Below are 19,319 nucleotides of genomic sequence, written 5' to 3' on the forward strand. Positions count from 1 at the left end.
ACTAAAGGAGACAAGAAAACATGCTACTGAATTTTCTATATTGGTAAGTAGAAGCAAATTACTAGTTGGTGCCTAACCAATAACCAGGGGCCCATCACTTATTTTGTACCACTGGTGCTCAAATATTTGTGGGAGTTGCTTTCATCTGGCCAGTCTTATTCCTCTATAAATATTCATCTTGTGACCAGGTTTTATGCCCAAGAGTTCCTCATGAACAGCTTGCTTTTCCTTGGGATCTCAACTTTGTGCTGGAAAAATTGACTATGTTACTTTTTAAACCTGCCCACCAAGCTGATTTAAGGTCCTTGACTTGGAAAACTGTACTCATTATTGCTCTGACATCTGCAAAAAGAATATATGAGTTGCAAGCTTTCATGGTGGGTGAGCCCTTTCTGATTTTCTACAGGGATTGGGTATCTTTAAGTTACCCAGAACCTAAAATCCAGGGAGGAAGAATTATCTGTACTCTGGATATGCAGAGGCAGCTCAGGTACAATCTTTATCAGAATTAGGCCCTTCAGAAAAGCTGGTCAACTAGTTATTTCTTACCAAGGGGCAAAAAAGGGACAACCTCTGCTAAACAGACATTTTCCAGGTTGTTGTCCTCAGCTATTGCTTTTTGTTATTCCCAACATGACAAAACCATTCAAGGCAGTAATAAGGCACACTACACTAGAACCATGTCTTATTCTATGGCATACTGGAAAATGGTAGACACTAGAAGCATTCTAGAGACAGCTGCATGATCCTCACTACATGCTTTTACAAAACATTACAAACTGGATTGATTTTGATATCCAGGTCTAGGTTTGCTTGAACCAGTCTCCAGGGTCTCCTGGATCCATATCTTTCCTTCTCCCAGGTTGGATAGACTTGTTTAGTCTAAAGGCTATTGCATTAGTAGGAATGATGGTACAGTTGTGTAAGTTACATTTACTCATGACAGCAGATGTTCTAATTCCTTGCTATGGCATTAGCAGCACCCACCCTCCACTTCCATATTCTTGTACAAAGTTGTAGTGGAGATATGAAGTAGGGTCGTGTTTGTTTCTAGTTTGTTGTATTGTTCTTATTAGTTGTTTAATTTAGGTTTGTTGTGCTCTTCTCTTCTCTTCTTGTGTGCTGAAGAAAGTCCTGAAAAACTCTTCATTCTGATTGCTGATTTCCCTTCTTGGGATTATCCAGTCAGCAGTCAGAGTGAAGGAGTGGGGAGGGGTGAAGAGTTATTTGAAGTTCAGAAGTTGTTTCCTAGGCAGGAAACAACCCCTGTAGACTAAGGGTTACTTCAGCAGTCAGGAATTTGAACATCCACTGTTAGGGTTAAGTGCAACTTACACAATTGCAACTAATGTAGGAAGAATAATATATTGCACCATTCCAGTATGCATCCTAGACATACTACTAGGAATGTAGTGAAAAATCAGGTACTTAGGTGTAAAAGATTATATACATATCCTGAATCACTAGAAGAAGCACTCAATGTACTTTGCCTAGATCTTGTGGATAGGGGCTATAAAACTGAGGAAGTAGAGAGAACCATAGAAGAAGTTAATATGTTGGAATGCACTAAAACAAAACCCTTCTTTTCTGATCAGTCTATTATAACTATAGAGAATGAAAAGGCTGTGGGTATGAATGTAGTTAATAGAATGTGTTTAACTTATTCTGGAGGGGTCAATAGATTATGTGAGATTGTTAAGGGAAATCGGCCAATTCTGTTGACTGATCCAAAAATAAGTAGGGTGATAGAATTTACCCCCAAATTCTGCTTCAGAAATTGTAAAATCTTGAAGCAGCATTTGTGCTGTAAGCACAATAGGTCTTATGGACAGTTTATTTCAAAGCGTAAAGGGACATATGCATGCAGGACTTGCAAAGCCTGCCCCAATATTTGGTCAACTTGCATGGTTACACACCCAGTGACTATGAAATCAATAGAATTTTCCTTCTATGCAGATTGCTTAACTAAAAATATAGTTTATATGGCTAAGTGTAACCTATGTGATTGTTTTTACATAGGTAAGACCAATCGTATGTTGAAGGAAAGGGTGTTGGAACATTTAAATGATATTCGTAGTAACAAACGAACTAATGCATTGGCCAAGCATGTGTCAGAGGTTGGGGGGGACCACAGTTTTAAGTTCTTGGTTATACAAAAGGTTAATGATAATCCAAGAGAAGGTGTCCTGAATAATGAGACAGAATGTGTTGAACTAAAATGGATTATTGACTTTAAGGTATATGCCCCTCCAGGTCTGAATAGTGCCGTCTCTTTAAAACCTATTTTAAAGAAGAGGAGTCTGCCTCATTAAATATGTCTGTTTTTATTGGTTGTATGGAATATTTAAAAAAAAAATTATTAACTGTTGTTATTTGTATTAACGTCTGAGGAAGCAGGCAACTGCGAAAGCGCTAACCTAAATATATTTGTTCTGTGTTATATTAAACTATTTTATCCTACTCTCAGCATCTTGACACCTTGTTTTGCTTTCAAATATTTATATTTTTGGGTTTGTCAGGTCCCATTGCAATCTATTTGGTTTATTATATAACTGTACTTTTACAAGACATGAAACATTGCTTTACTGTTACTATTTACTAAAGTAGTTTTTTTCCATAGTTCTTCTGACCTGCTTGATTATTCTTGTAATCCATCTCTGCTGGTTTCAATAGTTTCAATAGTTTGAAAAAAACTATGATTGGGCAAAATGCCAGTCAAAACACAGACTCCATTATACATGTATAAACTTTAATATCCAGGGGTGTAGGTAAGAATACTCAGTGTACTTAGATGAGTACACTTTTTGTTTTCTGAACACCTCTCAGAAAATTTACGTATCAACGAACAGAGAATGTTTAGAATGGTCCACACTAGAGTGTACTGTATATGACTAAAAAAAGTGTGCTTATGTGACTGGAAGAGACCTCTAGAACTAGCTGTTTTATAGTTACAGGTGGCAACAGTCAAAAATAATGTGTCTTTCCGAAGTGTATAGTGGCAGCATTTTGAGGGATGAGTAAATCAAATGTAAATTTCTGACTACACCCCTATTAATATCAACCTAGTTATCAAGATGTTTTTTAATAGATGTAATGATTCAGACGTCCTAATAGAGTTTATTCCGTATGTATACAAATGAATGTGATAGGGACTTTGCTCTAGCAACAGTTCTACATACCCCAATTTTAAATGAATATTTACATCCCCTAGTAATTTAAATAGAATCCTTAAATGTTTAGTAATAATCAGAGCGCCTCGTTCCTTAATACCTGAGAAACCAGACAAAACTTTCCTTGCAAAAACCTTTAACTTATAGAACAAAGACCTAAAACTTCCAATATAGCTTGATATGGAAACTTTTTCGGTTCAGATATTCTCTTTGTAACTTTTATTTATATTCCTTCCAAAATTAATAAATCCTCTTTGGTATATGCACAGAATGTCATATTATATTCAACAATAGGTCAAACATATGCAGTAAATATTTTTTTAAATAATTCTGTATTCCTTGAAACAAAGTTCTCAAAATTAATTCTACATCTTTGAGCATTTTGATTTTACTTACTTGGACATGTGATCTAAATTTAAAATTATTGCAAATTCTTATGCCCAAATCCTTAGATTCTGACAAATTCAATAAAACTGTGGTTCCTAATTTCACCTAGACATCCGAACTAGGTTTGCCAAAGTAAAGGATCCCACATTTATCTTTATTAATATTTAGTCCATTATAATTTAACCAAAAAGCTACTTAACTTGTCCAGATTTAATACCATCAGAGTAGTTTGCCATCCAGCTAGAGAAATGCTTTAGTATCTGAGAAAACACTATATTTAATAACACTGAGCCCAGTAAAGAGCCTTGCAGGACTCCTTTAAGCAAGTCAGCAAGACAGGCATCTGGAGCATTTCTCCCCGGGCCTCCGCTGAAAACAGGCTCTGTGGAACCTAGTCGGACTTTCCCGGTCAACAAATGTTAAATAAAATAAATAAATAAATAGATAATTCTTAATTCTAACTCACTGCTTCTTTCTCTCAGCCAGTTTGAGACCCAACTTGTAATGTATGGATTTAGGTATCTGAGGAAACACTGTATTTAATAACAGTGAGCCCAGTACAGAGCCTTCCAGGACTCCTTTAAGCAAGTCAGCATAGTTAAATAAATAATTCTTAATTCTAACTCACTGCTTCTTCTCTCTCAGCCAGTTTGAGCCCCAACTTGTAATGTATGGATTTATCAGCTTTTCTTCATTGCATCAATTGTTTGTTGTTTGTCTTTCGGCTTTTCCCAGTTAGGGGTCACCACATTGGAACTCCGGTCCGCTAATGATTGGCAGTAGATTTTTACGAAACGCCGAGGTGTCAGCTCGATGCCCAACCTTCAACTAAGGCACGTCCATTTACGCACGCATGTCTTTCTTCATCGCATCAATAATTATACTAAATAGAATACTGTTAAAAGCCTTAGAAAGATCTATATGTACTACAACAATAGATAAACCTTGATCCAAGGCCAAAGTAACAGTGTCATAAAAAGTTGTCAAATTATAAATGTAGCTCTATTAAAGTCAAACCATGTTGAGTCAGATCCAACAGACACTCCTTTAAATCAGTGGTAAAGATGGATAGTAAACATCTCTCAAAAATCTAACACACTGAGGGAGTTAGAGTAATTAGCTTATAATTGGAGATATTATTCACTGAACTACCCTTGGGAATAGGTATAACATTTGCACACTTCCATCTTCAAGGGACATGACCATGAAATAATATTGTATTAAAAAGAATGCGGTAACTGTAGAAATATATTTAGTGTAAGTAGCTCAAAAACGTCCTGGTAAGTTGTCAAGACCCCGAGATTTGTCCTGTCTTATGTGGCCCAACCATTTTCTTACAGTGTCCAAACTAAAAAAAAAAAATGATTATTAAGCTTTTTCTTTGCATCTTTGAATCTGCTATTGGTTGTTGTTGGGTTCTCTTCTTATTTATCACAGCTTTCATATACCTCAAGAGTTCTAAATAAATTCTTCTAGAGTGATTTGCTGATACTAAGCTTGGCACCTATTTTTCTTTTGGGTCGTTTAGATTCAGCTGAAGTACTGTAGTTGGTGGTTTAAAGCTGAGATTATTTAACAAACCTTTCCCCCTTCATGATCAAAATTTTCTTCTTATTTCTTCCCACTTTGCTTAGTTCCATAGCTTGCCCTGGCTCATATCCTCCTTATTCATTTCTAGGTGCATGTCTAATATCGCATGTTATGTCTGCATTAATAAGGTCATACACTCAGAATTCTGTTGTTCTTCCTATAGCATTATGATGTTTAGTGTGGCATTCATTGGAGTATTTATAACCTGATTTATGTGGTTATAATCACTCATGAGATGGTCCGTGCTATCATCTTTGCTTCTAAGTTCATTGCTCCTACCGAACCAGTATCTTGAAGCTAAATTAAGTCTCCAGTTGTACTCATTTTGCCAATAGGAATAAGAAACATTTTTTGAACATTTCTTTCAAAAGCAGGTTGGATAAGATGTGTGTGTGTGTGTGTGTGTGTGTGTGTGTGTGTGTGTGTGTGTGTGTGTGTGTGTGTGTGTCTGTGTGTGTGTGTGTTGTGTGTCTGTGTGTGTGTGTGTGTGTGTGTGTGTGTGTGTGTGTGTGTGTGTGTGTGTGTTGTGTGTGTGTGTGTGTTGTGTCTCTGTGTGTGTTGTGTCTCTGTGTGTGTTGTGTGTCTGTGTGTGTGAGTCTGTGCGTGTGTGTCTGTGTGTGTGTGTGTGTGTGTGTGTGTGTGTGTGTGTGTGTGTGTGTGTGTGTGTGTGTGTGTGTGTGTGTGTAGTATGTGTGTAATGGGCTCTTTTGATGGATGTCCTTACTTTCTCCAACAGATAATCTAATTTGGAGATCATCCTGAATGTGCATTTCCTATCCCTCCTCTTGAGATGTTAGCATGTCTCATTGCTCTTTTCCTCCTCATGTCAAGTCCCAACAGGTGCCTGAGCTGCTAAACAAACGCATGTCATCTGGGTTGAAATAGGGGCTTTATCCATGTTATGTGCCATCAGAATGGAACATTTAAGTATTGTTACTCCAAGAATATACACATTTCAGAATGAGCATGAGAGTCTGTACAGGGATACTCTTTTATAATGGTTATAAATTTATTGTGTAGTATGTGTATGAAGAGAATGAGAGGGATAGAAGGTTGGATGATGTGCGGATAGTGAATCATGAAGTGCAATGGATTAGCAAGGAGGAAGTAAGGATAGCTATGAAGAGGATGAAGAATGGAAAGGCTGCTGGTCCAAATGACATACCTGTGGAAGCATGGAGGTGTTTAGGTGAAATGGCAGTGGAGTTTTTAACCAGATTGTTTGAGGAAATTTTGGAAAGTCAGAGGATGCCTGAGGAAGGGAGAAAGTGTTTTGGTACCGATTTTTAAGAATAAGGGTGATGTGCAGAGCTGTAGTAACTACAGAGGGATTAAATTGATCAGTCACAGCATGAAGTTATGGGAAAGAGTAGTGGAAGCTAGGTTAAGAAGGGACATGATGATTAGTGATCAGCAGTATAGTTTCATGCCGGGAAAGATCACTACAGATGCGATGTTTGCTCTGAGAGTATTGATGGGGAAGTACAGAGAAGGTCAGAAGGAGTTGCATTGTGTTTTTGTAGACTTAGAGAAAGCATATGACAAGGTGCCTAGAGAGGAGTTGTGGTATTGTATGAGGAAGTCGGGAGTGTCAGAAAAGTATGTAAGAGTGGTACAGGATATGTATGAGGGTAGTGTGACTGCGGTGAGGTCTGCGGTGGGAGTGACAGATGCATTTAAGGTGGAGGTGGGATTGCATCAAGTATCAGCTCTGAGCCCTTTCTTATTTGCAATGGTGATGGACAGGTTGACATACGAGATCAGACCGGAGTCCCCATGGACTATGATGTTTGCAGATGACATTGTGATCTGTATTGACAGTAGGGAACAGGTGGAAGAGACCCTGGAGAGATGGAGATATGCTCTAGAGAGAAGAGGAATGAAGGTCAGCAGGACTAAGACAGAATATATGTGTGTAAATGAGAGGGAGGATAGAGGAATGGTGAGGATGCAAGGAGTAGAGGTGGATGAGTTTAAATACTTGGGATCAATAGTTCAGAGTAATGGTGAGTGTGGAAGAGAGGTGAAGAAGAGAGTACAGGCAGGATGGAGTGGGTGGAGAAGAGTGTCAGGAGTACAGGCAGGATAGAGTGGGTGGAGAAGAGTGTCAGAAGTGATTTATGACAGACGAGTACCAGTAAGAGTGAAAGTCTACAAGAGGGTAGTGAGACCAGCTATGTTATATGGGTTGGAAACGGTGCATTGACAAAAAGGCAGGAGTTAGAGCTGGATGTGGCAGAGTTAAAGATGTTAAGATTTGCAATGGGTGTGACGAGGGAGGACAGGATTAGGAATAAGTATATTAGTGGGTCAGCCCAGGTTGGAAGGTTTGGAGACAAAGCCAGAGAGGCAAAGTTACGTTGGTTTGGACATGTGCTGAGGAGGGATGCTGAGTATATTGGGAAAAAGATGCTAAGGATGAAGCTACCAGGTAACAGGAAAAGAGGAAGGCCTAAGATAAGGTTTACAGATGTGGTGAGAGAGGACATGCAGGTGGTTGGTGTGACAGAACAAGAAGCAGAGGACAGGAAGAAATTGAAACAGATGATTCGCTGTGGTGACCCCTAATGGGAACAGCCGAAAGAAGATGATAAATTTATTGTGTGAATAAGTGTGAAAGTATGCTAAAACATATTGTTGCTACATTAGTCATCAGAAATAATGTAGCAGAAAAGTCTACTTGCATTTTCCAGGATTTCACACCTCATTTGAATCCTCTTTAGCATAATAATTTCAGGTGATAAAGCTTGTCATGTGGAGAATCAGAGGCATAAGAGGAATAGATTTGATAATTTAGCAGGGAGTAGCTACTGAATTGGAGAAAAGCCACCTTTGTGATTAAACTGATTTCCAGAAACAAGAGTGTATTGTGTTTTCTGAATGCAAAAGAAAAGTATACCTGTGTACAAACCCCTTACTGTTTTAGAGACAATGATTTTTTTGTTTCGAAAGTGCTGTTTCCAACCTTGTCAGACATAACCATTACTTGATACAGCACCTTTTCAGGACATTGGTAACTCTTTTTTATGGTTTAAAAATTGTTACTTTTTAGGTAAAGACCACGCACAATGTACAGATGGCGAATATCACAGAAGAAAGTAATTTACAAAAGCACTTAAAAGAACAAGAAGAGAAAGCAAAGAAACTGGAGCAGTATGTAAGTGTTGTGAAGAGTTCACTTCTGTCATTGATCACTTGTGCAATTTACAATCCATTGTTCTTGTGTTTCTTATAACTACTTCAGCATTCTGATGCCTGTGTAACTCAATCAGATGAAGGGAAAACAAAATATTCTTCATATTGATAACTACTGCAGTAGCATTACCTATATTTGTTATATATGGGTTATATTCTGCCAAGGATATAATAGCCAGCCAGCTTCCAAACTTTTAGGGCACCTTCCATGTACCCAAACTGTCAAGCAGCTTGAGCTGGGCTGACTAAAAGGTTTGGCTGCAAAGCCCTTTGGGGCTTTCCTGCTGCCAAACAGTATGCCCTCTGAGGAATTTTGGATCGATGGGGAGCTTGTGCTTTTCTTTGCTAAGCAGATAAGTTCCCTTTGGGGAAGAAAGAAGATCAGGGCATCTTCCAACATTTGATTCATTTGTGGGGAATTCCTCAAGCAGACCTCTTTGCCTCCTCTCTGAACAATCAACTGGCAAAATTCTGTTCCAGGACTCTATGCAAGAAGGCCTGGAAGACAGATGCCTTTTCTTTTCTTTAGACATGAATGTTCCTGTATGCCATTGCACCCTTTCCACTAATATCTCTGGTACTTCTGAAGATTCAGAAGAATTCTCCAAGTTCATTGTGGTGACTACCCTCTGGCTCAGGCAACTGTAGTTCCTTCTTTTGGAAATGACCAGGGGCAATTGCCACAAGCTTCCTTACAGATCAAATTGGATCTACTCACACAAGAACAGGGATATTTAAAACACCCCAACATCAATCGTGTTCAGTTGACTGCTGGATGATAGGGTCTGAATTCCTTTTAGACAGCTGTTTTCTGAGGATGTGCTGCAGGTACTAATGGAGGCAAGAAAGCCTGCTACTAGAAAATCATATATTATCAAAAGGAAAAGGTCTTCTAGTTGTTGTCAACAGCGTCACAAGCATCCTTTCAGGGCTAGTTCTTTGGTTTTTACAATATTTGTGTGGGTTACTATCCTGTGGCCTTTCTTTTTTTTAAACACCTGCATTCAATTATCACTTGTGACATCTAGGCAAATTTACATTTATATAAAAGTAATCAAACTGTATTAACAAGTTAAAATTAACACACGTTATGGTTCACATGTTTTGCTATATATCATATAACCTAAGCAACATTACATACATTATTCAATTCCTGCTCCCTTTTTAAACAAGAAACATCTTTATTAAACCATCACTTATGACATAAGGACTCATACATTTATATAAATGAAACAAAAACACCTACACAATCCTAGTTGCAAGCATTTTACATCACAAACCATACTGATACACTCCCAGTTGCAAACATAATACATCACTTATAATCTACCCAATCATTTTCAGTCAAACATTACATAGCTCATTTAAGTCCTGCCTTCTTTTAAACTTCATTCCTCCCCTGTTATGTATAGCTCCCACAATTCCCATTTTTTCCTATGTAATTTGCTCCTACCGTTTTCTAAAGATCTCAGTTCCTGTTGTTTTATCTCTGTTACTATATTCACTATTTCTAATATAGTTGGTTTAAATTTTAATTTCCATTTTCAAGTAATTGCTTTTTTGGCAGTCACCATAATTAGAGACAGCAAGGCCTTACCATGTCTATACAATTCAAATTCTGTATCATAGCTCAGAAAAATCATCTCCCTCGTCGCACCAATCTGACCACCTATCATCTCCGACAGTGCATCCCGCAGGGAATCCTTAAAATCCGCCAACTCACTGCACTCCCAGAAAATATGTTTCCAATTACCTCTTTCTTCCCTGTCACACTTCCAATGTTTGCTATCTACCTGAGGAAAAATTATCTGGACTCTACTTGGGGTATAAAAATATCTATGTAAACATTTACAAGCAAAAATCCTAAATCTTCTAGATTTTGTTGTATATTTGGGAGACATACACATATATCCTCTCACTGTTCCTTTGTGAATTGCTTATCCAATCTGTCTTCCCAATCCTTTCTAACCTCCTTTGATTGATTCTTATAGTTATCATGCAATATTTTATATGCTGTACTAATTATTTCTTTTTAATGGCAGCTTCTGTTATATATTCTACTAAAAACTCTACCAGTGCTGGTATTTCATTTAGGACCCCCCCTCATATTTCTTTCTTTCTCTTTGCCTATGCTGTGATATCAATCCTTGATAGGGAAGACAATCTCTAACATGCAGTCCAAATAAATTCTTGGCATCTTCCCATTCTATCATCTTTCCCTCTCTAGTTCTTTGCTCCCACTAATTTGGTTCCTTTGCCAGTTTTCCCAATAAATTTCAGCCCCCTCTTGCCTGTTATCTGTATACCTAATTGCAGTCATCCCTATCAGCAGCATCTCCTTTCTCCATTCCCATGTTGACTTAGTTCTTGGAATACTTTCTGCTACTTTATGGATATAATATTCTTTATGATTATTGTTATTCTCCTTGGTGCAATTGCATCCAAAATCCCAGTCTCTCCTTGTTTCTTGAGCTTCCCATCCCTTTCCACTTTGAATTATAGTTTTTTGCTTGTGCTATGTATATGAGTCTTAACTGTGTAGCTCTGAATTACCCCTTCAAATTGGGTAATCCCAATTTGTCCTGTTCTACTGGAAGAAACAGCTTATCCCACTTGACTCTTGTCGTCTTTCCCTCCCAGATAGTCCTTCACCTCTTTATTAATTGTTATCCACAGCGTCTCCTCAAGTTGATAAAACTATGCCTGACCTATGTATAAGACTAAAGGGACTAAAAACATTCTGATTGCTTGTACCTTACTATTTATCTATATCCATATAACAAAGCATCCATTTTCTCAGTATTGGTATTATATTTTGTTTAGTCTCTTCCCACGTATCTTTAGCTGCCACACCAGAATAATTTTTAATCCATACTCCTAAATACTTAACTTTATCATGTCCCCATAAATAACGATATTGCTGGACCAATTTGTGTGCGAGTACATAATTTACCTCTATTGCCTTTGTTTTTGCTTCATTAATTTTGTATCCAGAAAAGATTTGAAACTGTCTCAAAATGTTCCACAACACTCTAATGTCTCTTTCCGGTTTTGTCAGATATAAAATAATATCATCTGCAAATGGAGCCAGCTTTTCTTGACTACTATACCAATTATATCTTTCAATTTCTGAGTCCTTATTTTCTTAGCCAATGGTTCTAAATATAATGCAAATAATAAAGGGGGAAAAAGACACCCCTGCCTGGTTCCTCTGATCAAGCAGAAATTATCAGAGAGGACCCCACCCACTTTAATTTTTGCCTCCGATCCCTTATATATCCTCCAAATCAACCTTATTTTTTTTTGGAAATGCAAAAGCTTCCATTGCACTGCTCATAAAGTCCCAGCTTACTCTGTCAAATGCTTTCTCTGCATCAAGACCCACCAACAACAATGGTATTTTCTTATATTCTGCTTCCCTCAGGATCATTAATGTTGTGTTAATGTTGTCACATGTTTGCCTCCCCTCCATAAAACCATATTGATCCGTATCTATCAATTTTGGCACTACTTTTGCCATTCTTTTAGCCATTATAGAGATGAACACTTTATAATCATGGTTTAGTATTAGAATGGGCCTGTATGAAGTTGGCTCTGATAGATCTTTACCCTCTTTATGTATTACAGTTACCACTGCTTTCTTCTAGGATTTTAGCACTTCTCCTCATCTTAAAATACTGTTAAAAAAAACCTTCCAGATCTTTATCAGTTTTTCCCCTCCTAGCTTCCAAACTTCCACAGGAATGCCACCTATTCCTGGGGACTTTCCTGTAGATTGGTTATACATCACTATTTTTATCTCATCTCCTCCTATCCTAGCCATTCGTAATTTAACCTCATCTACCTCTAACTTTGGCATATTTAATTCTTCCATAAACATTTCCATTTGTATCTTTTCTTGATTTCCATATTACTTTGCTTTATACAGACTTTCATAGAATTTCTGAAATATTTCTAATACCTCTGCAGGATCCCTTTGTACCTTCTTTGTTATAGGCTTCTTAAGCTTGGTGACAGCCCTTTCTACTTTCTGTTGCCTGAGTCATTGTGCTAAATGTTTTTGTGCTGTAGTGTTATCATCAAAAAACAATTGCTTAACAACAGTCTTTCTAAACTTGTGCATATTATTGAGCTAATCCCTTATTTTCTGCTTAACATTCTGCAGTTGAGCCCCTTCATGTTCTGTGAGATTCCCCCTGTTCTGCAGTACTTTAACATTTGTCATTCCCTCTAAATAATTCTTGTTACTTCTCAACCATAGCTCCCTTTCTTTTATTTGCACCCTATTTTTAAACCCCACCTTAATTTTATCCCACTCTCTCGCTATATTTTCAGAAGAAATTTCTGTCCTCTGTAATAGCTCCTGAATAATCTCCACTACCCATTCCTTAAACTCTTCTCTTTTGAACAGATATGGGGAAAGTGCCAGTGTCTCATTTTTATTTCATTATCCTGTAGTTTTATTTTAGTTATTATTGGCGCATGATCTGAAATAGTTATTGGGTGTGTATCAAGACCTTCAATTAAATGCACATGTTCTTATGAAATATAAATTCTGTCTAGCCTATTCCAGTTTTTATATCTTGAGGAATAATATGTAAATTCACTCCGAACTCCTATTATTAAATTCACATCTTCCATGCCAAATATTTTTATAGATTTCTTCAAAAATCTACCCTCCTTTGTTATACTTTCCCTTCTGGGCCCCCCAGATACATCTTCACTGCTGCAAGTCACATTCCAGTCCCCACATGTAAGCAATATTTCTTGCTGAAAACTAATTATCTCTCCAAGAATTTTCTTAAGCTCCATTATAGCAGTTTTAGGTGGAATATAAATACATATGACTGTAATCCTCCTCCCTTACCAATAGCCCCTTAGCATTACAAATTTGCCATTTCTTTTTTATCCTCTTCTATCACTATTGGAGCTCTTCCTGCAATTGATAGAAGTATTTCTTCTTTTCCTTTATCCCAGGTATTCCATTGAATAACCATCCTGAAAACCTTTCTTTATCAAATTCGCATGTTCAGTTCTTTCTAAGTGTTAATCACAAAAAGTACAAATAGAAGGACAACACCAGCTTTGGTTTAAGAGGCTTTTATATTTAAACAAACCACCGCAAAACACACTTACATTAAAAGCATTAACTTATCACCGCATTTTTCGTCTAGAAACAGACTTCATCAGATGCAAAATCTCAATTACACAAGTTTCTTTTATCCCTCAAACAATTACAAAAGACCAATTAAAATCTTTATACAATAATTTAGACCAACCAAACCAAACACTTTATTCAAAACATTTCATTTAAAACACTAAATTAAAACTTAGTTGTTTAGGAAACATAAAAATAAATAAAAAAAAAACTAAGTAGAAATAGTGACTATGCAGCATGTATATTTTACTATTTTTAATGTTCATTAAAACCAAATTAAATCATTAGGCTGTGACTTTACATATACATGTACTGTGTATTTAATACATAGGAAAGAGATTTCATATAATTTCCTATAGCACCCTCTAGTGGATTGAATAAATTATAACAATCATATTCTCTAAATAAAACTTGTCAAAGTCTGGCTGCTCTTAGTTTCAGTACAGGGGCTAGGGAAACGGCTTCATTTAGGCCAGGTGATCTATTTTCCTCCAAAACTATTTGCCAGTATAACTCTCTGTACTCTATTTTAGTTTCCCACATACCACCCCTTATATCTTTAGATATTTCTTCCAATATATAAAAAAATGGAATTTGGCCAGTTTACATTCTACACTGTGTTTGAACAAGGCATTATTTTTGTTTTTATTCCGAATTGCATTAGTGTACTCGTATACCCTTTTCTTTAATTTTCTCTCCATGTTCTCTATGTAAAATGATCCATAAACTACACAGATTGCAGTGTAAACCACCCCACTACTGTCACAATTATTGTATGTTTTGGTTGTTAAATATTTGTCCCTTGACTCGAGATATATACTTTCTACATTACTTACATAAGGGCAATGCGGGCACATGCCACACTTAAATGTACCCTTCCTTTTTCTACCATGAATATTCCTAACAGTATTGTTACATTCCAACAAATCCTTGATATGTTTACCCTTTTTGAAAATGCACTTAAATGGGTTCTTAAAAAAGCACTCTAAGTTCTGAAAAGTCAGCAAACTTTGCCCATTCCTTTTCCATTATATTCCTTATAGTGCCTGAATCCCTCTAAAGTCAGTTATAAAAGCTCCTTTGTAAACATCGTTTTCCTCATGTTCATTAACAAATGGGCCTTGGGGTTCGAGTGGGGTCATATTATCCACTCCTAAAATTGGTGCAGACCTATCCTTTCTACCACTGGAAACTTCCTGACAAACTTCAAGAATTAAATCCATAGGGTAGTCCCTGTCCACAAATATTTGTGTTAGGAATTCACTCTCTTTCACAAATTCACTATCATCAGATGTCATCCTACAAATTCTGACAAATTGTCCTTTGATTATATTCCTTTTTTGGTATAAGGGATGGGCACTATTTTAGTGGAGGTATAAATTGGAGTAGGTTTTCTTTTTATAAACATTTGATCCATACCTACCCTGTTCTTTATAAACTGTAACATCCAGATAATTCACTTCATTGAATACACTATCATAGGTGAATTTCAAAAACCCTGTAGATTCAGTAATATATTGAAGAAATTCTCTAAATCTCACTAATGTGTTGGTCAAAAGAATACAGATGTCATCTAAAAACATTTGTAAAGTATCCGGGAATTTTTATATTAACTGTTGAGAACATATTTGTCCTCCTAAACTGGTAGAATTAAATTAACGTAAGTGGAGGCACATCTTGCCCCCATAGCTATGCCACTAACTTGCTGGAAAAATTCACCTTGAAAATAAATAAACTTATTCTTTAAAAACATTTCAGTGAGTTGTGAGCATATATAAATGTCATTCTTGTTTATGACCCTTCCCTGCCTAAGGGCTTCTTCAAACCATATAAACCCTTGTTCATGAGGTATTCATCCAAACAGATCAACTATATCATTTGTAATGAACAAAACATTGTCCCTATAAGTGTCTTGTTTAACATTCCTAAGGAAATCCCATAAATACTTTAAAAAGGTAGTCTCCTTCGTGGCTAACCCCATTAGTTTCACATCCAAAAATCTGGCCAAAAGGGTTGTAACTGAACCCTCTGCTGTCACAGTGGGTCGAAGGTGTGGATCTGTCAGGTTCTTGTGTACTTTCAGGATTTCAAATATGGTAGTGACCCTTGAGTAGTTATTGTGCAAACATTCAAAGATTTCTCTGCTTATTGGACCTTCTATTAACAAGTCATATAGGGTAATGTAGATCTTTCTGTATGCTATCTGGATCTCATTCATTGATATCCTAACATATTTCCTCTCATCCTGTAATAGTTCCAACATCTTTGCCTCATAAGTAATACTATTCATTAATACTATTCCTCCCCCTTTATCAGGTTTCATTACTCTTAAATATTTGTTTTTTGTTAACTCATCTATTAGTTCCCTTTCCTCTTTGTTCAAATTGGGAGGGAACCTATTATTTTGTACACCCTTCCTTAGTTCTATTTCTACCATGTATTCAAAATTCTTTAGTTGGGGGTGTAGGAAACTAAAATAGACAACAGAGAGTTATATTGGCAAATAGTTTTGGAGGCAAATAGATTGCATGGCCTGAATGAAGTAGTTTCCCTAGCCCCTGTACTGAAACTAAGAGCAGCCAGACTTTGACAGGTTTTAGTTAGAGAATATGAATGTTATAATTTATTCAATCCACTAGAGGATGCTATAGGACATTATACGAAATATCTTATCTATGTATTATATACACAGTGCATGTATATGTAAAGTCACAACCTAATGATTTAATTTGGTTTTAATGAACATTAAAAGTAGTAAAAAATATGTGCTACATAGTCACTATTTCTTTTTAGTTTTTTAATTTTTATGCTTCCTAAACAAGTACGTTTTTAATTTAGTGCTTTAAATTAAATGTTTTAAAGTGTTTGATTGGTTGGTTTAAATTATTGTATAAAGATTTTAATTTTTTTTTTTGTAATTGTTTGAGGGATAAAAGGAACTTGTGTAACTGAGATTTTGCATCTGATGAAGTCTGTTTCCAGCCGAAAAACGCAGTGATAAGCGAATGCGTTTAATGTAAGTGTGTTTTGCAGTGGTTTGTTTAAATATAAAAGCCTCTTAAACAGAAGCTGGTGTGGTCCTTCCATTTGTGCTTTTGTGATTACCTGTTTTATTTTGGCACAGCATCTCCGGTTTTGTGGATTTCTTTTTAAGTGTGTCTACTGTAACTTAACTATTTGCCCTCTACATTTTCTAATATAATTCACTACTCTTTCTTTTTTGTATTTATCTGTGAGACCATTGACATTTAAAGACATTGCAGAAACCATCATTGCTTTAAAAAGTTATATTCCTGCCTTTTATGTATAACACCTTTTTTGTTAAATGTTTAGTGCCAGCTTTTGTGTTATATGCATACACTGTTTGGCAGGTTGAACTTTTATACAGTTGTTTCTTGTCATATCCATATGAGCCTGTGCATTTTAGAAAACTTTTTGTTTTATTGAAAGTCCTCAAACAAAAAATAAACACACCCCTGATACCACCTAAAACTAATTAATTTGATGCTAACAGAAAACTGTGTATATCTTCAAATATTGAAGTTTTACCCTCCTAATAGGAAAAAAAAGTCCTAAACTGACAACCACACTCATAGGCTTGAGTTAACCTAAAAGAAAGGATCTGATGTCAGTCTTCATTCTTTCCTCACAAATGGGTTTGGATCTGATCCGTCTGATCCGATTCGGCCGATGCTACAGCTCCAAGCCACCAGATTCTCGAGCTTCTCCCTTACAATGCACCTTGCCAAATACCTTAGATCTCGTTTGCTGCTTCTAACTAATAGACATGGCCTACCAGTCTCTCTTGAGCCTATAAGATAAGTACATTTTTTTTCTTAAAACTCTTATCGATAGTTTTTCTCTATAGTTTTACATTATACCTTCTTAATCCTAACTGTTTTTACTGTTTGTACTTTCCAACTTCAAGTTTCTGTTTTTCTCCCTTGTCCTTGTGACTTAGTTGTATTTTCAGCATACCTTTGTTGGTAATTCTTTGCTTCTTCATCTTCTCTGTTGAACTTGAGAGTTGTAATCTTTTTGTTTATTTTTTTCACTCTACCTCTTTCTTATGACCTGTTCGTAGTTCTGGTTACCACTGGTGGTATTCCTTTTCTTCAGCTTGTTAACAAAAAAAAAAAAAAAGTTACTTACTTATTTCTTTCTTGCCTAAAAAAAGTGTTTCTTTAGTCACTGTAGAAAAGATGAGTGACAAACTTGCAAGATTAAAAAAAAAAATGTTCCAAATGTGGACATAAGTTGCCTATCTTGCATGCATGTACTCCCTTTGTGTATACTACCTGTGTTTATTACATCTCCAGGAGAATTTCTCGATTTGTCACTGATTCAATCCGCGAGCATTAACGGAATGAAAAAAAAAAAATAATATTAAAAGGTCTCCTTCCTTCTTCCTTTGGAGAGCCACATCCCAGTCTCCAAAGTCAAAGTCATCCACTTTGCCAAAATCCTCCTATGACTCCTCATGGAAATGGACTGCTAAACATCTTGTCTCGGCCATGCATCAGAAACATAAAAAACTTTCAGATCCGACTGTTACTTCAGATCCTACAACCTCAAAAAAAAATTCAACTGCTCTGGCTCTATCAAAGTCAGATCAGACACAACCACTGGATCAGACACAACTGTCTGAGATTCTCTATTGTCCTCACACTAGATAATCTCTGTCAGTTGACCCAGTAGCAGGCAGGCTTCCATCTCCTTTTCTGCGGAGACCAGCATCCCCCTCCATTTATTCTGCTCATTCTTCTGGAAATCTCACAGAAAAAGATGTGGAGAAAGTGGTGAGGAAGATTGTCTTGGCTCAGGGGCAGATCGGTCTTCCCTCGGTGCCTATCCCTTTAGGTCAGTGTCCGACCTTCCACCACATTACCTCTGCAAGTTCCTCCTCTAACTCCATTTGCTGTCTTAGATTTCCAGGATCCCAGTCATCCAGATCTATCAGTCTCAGATCTGAGGATCTCCATGTCATCAGATCAGACATCTTCTCTGAGACCTCCTATCTTTTCAGATCAGGAGAGCTCTTGGAGACAAACCTGCCTGCTGGGTCTGGGGTGCAGTAGTCAACTCAAAACTTTTCAGAGCCATCTCTGTTCCTCGGTGCCTCGGTACTGAACAGTTCGGCTCCAGCTTCCTCCTTGGGGATGGTGCTGATGGATCGGGGATTAGTGATAATTCAGAAACCCAGTTTCTTGGATCAGAGCTTCTCTCTGGGTCCTTTGAGCTCTGCCTTTGAGGCTGCAAAGAGAGTGTTTCCCTGCCTCGACAGCCCTGATGGAGGCCTCCCACTTGGATCCTACCCATTCCATGATGCCTCAGTATCTAGAGCCTCAACTAGTCTCTACACAGAGGAATCTTGTACCGAAACCTCAGGTTTCCTCCGAGGAATTGTGAATTCCTCTTCCAAGATTTCCCCAGATCATCCCACTGATGAAGTACCCAGGAAAAGGATGAGCAAAAGGAAGCACCTAGACTCCCCACAAGAATCCGTCACCGAAGACACAGATTTTGATGAAGGCAAAGGGTCCCCACAGTCACCTTCTGAAGATGTCCCCTTTGGGGACATACTACGAGATCCTGAAACAGAGAGGTAGCTGGGCATCCTCCAACTCTATGCCTTTAAAATCTGTTCTGCTAGAGGCTTTCAGTACAGGACCCTCTACTTCCTTGGTGACTCCTCCCACTGACAAGCTCATAGACATGATCTCTAAGTGAGCATGGAAAGTGCCTGACTCCATAGAGCCAATATCTCAGAGATTGGACAAAATAATTGCACCATCTGGAGACAGTTTTGGGTGAAAGAG

General features: G+C 37.2%; 1 protein-coding gene across 1 annotated transcript in view; it reads left to right on the forward strand.

Annotated features, from left to right (window-relative positions):
- CCDC192 (coiled-coil domain containing 192) overlaps positions 1–19,319 on the forward strand; it is a 1,678,242-nt gene that overhangs the window by 210,105 nt on the left and 1,448,818 nt on the right. The window contains exon 3 of the mRNA XM_044060800.1: positions 8,200–8,304. Coding sequence (XP_043916735.1) covers positions 8,200–8,304 — 105 coding nt within the window. The remainder of the gene's footprint in view (positions 1–8,199; positions 8,305–19,319) is intronic.

Source organism: Protopterus annectens, chromosome 2.part0, assembly GCF_019279795.1.
Source record: "Protopterus annectens isolate FY-2018-M chromosome 2.part0, PAN1.0, whole genome shotgun sequence".
Lineage (NCBI taxonomy): Eukaryota > Metazoa > Chordata > Ceratodontiformes > Protopteridae > Protopterus > Protopterus annectens.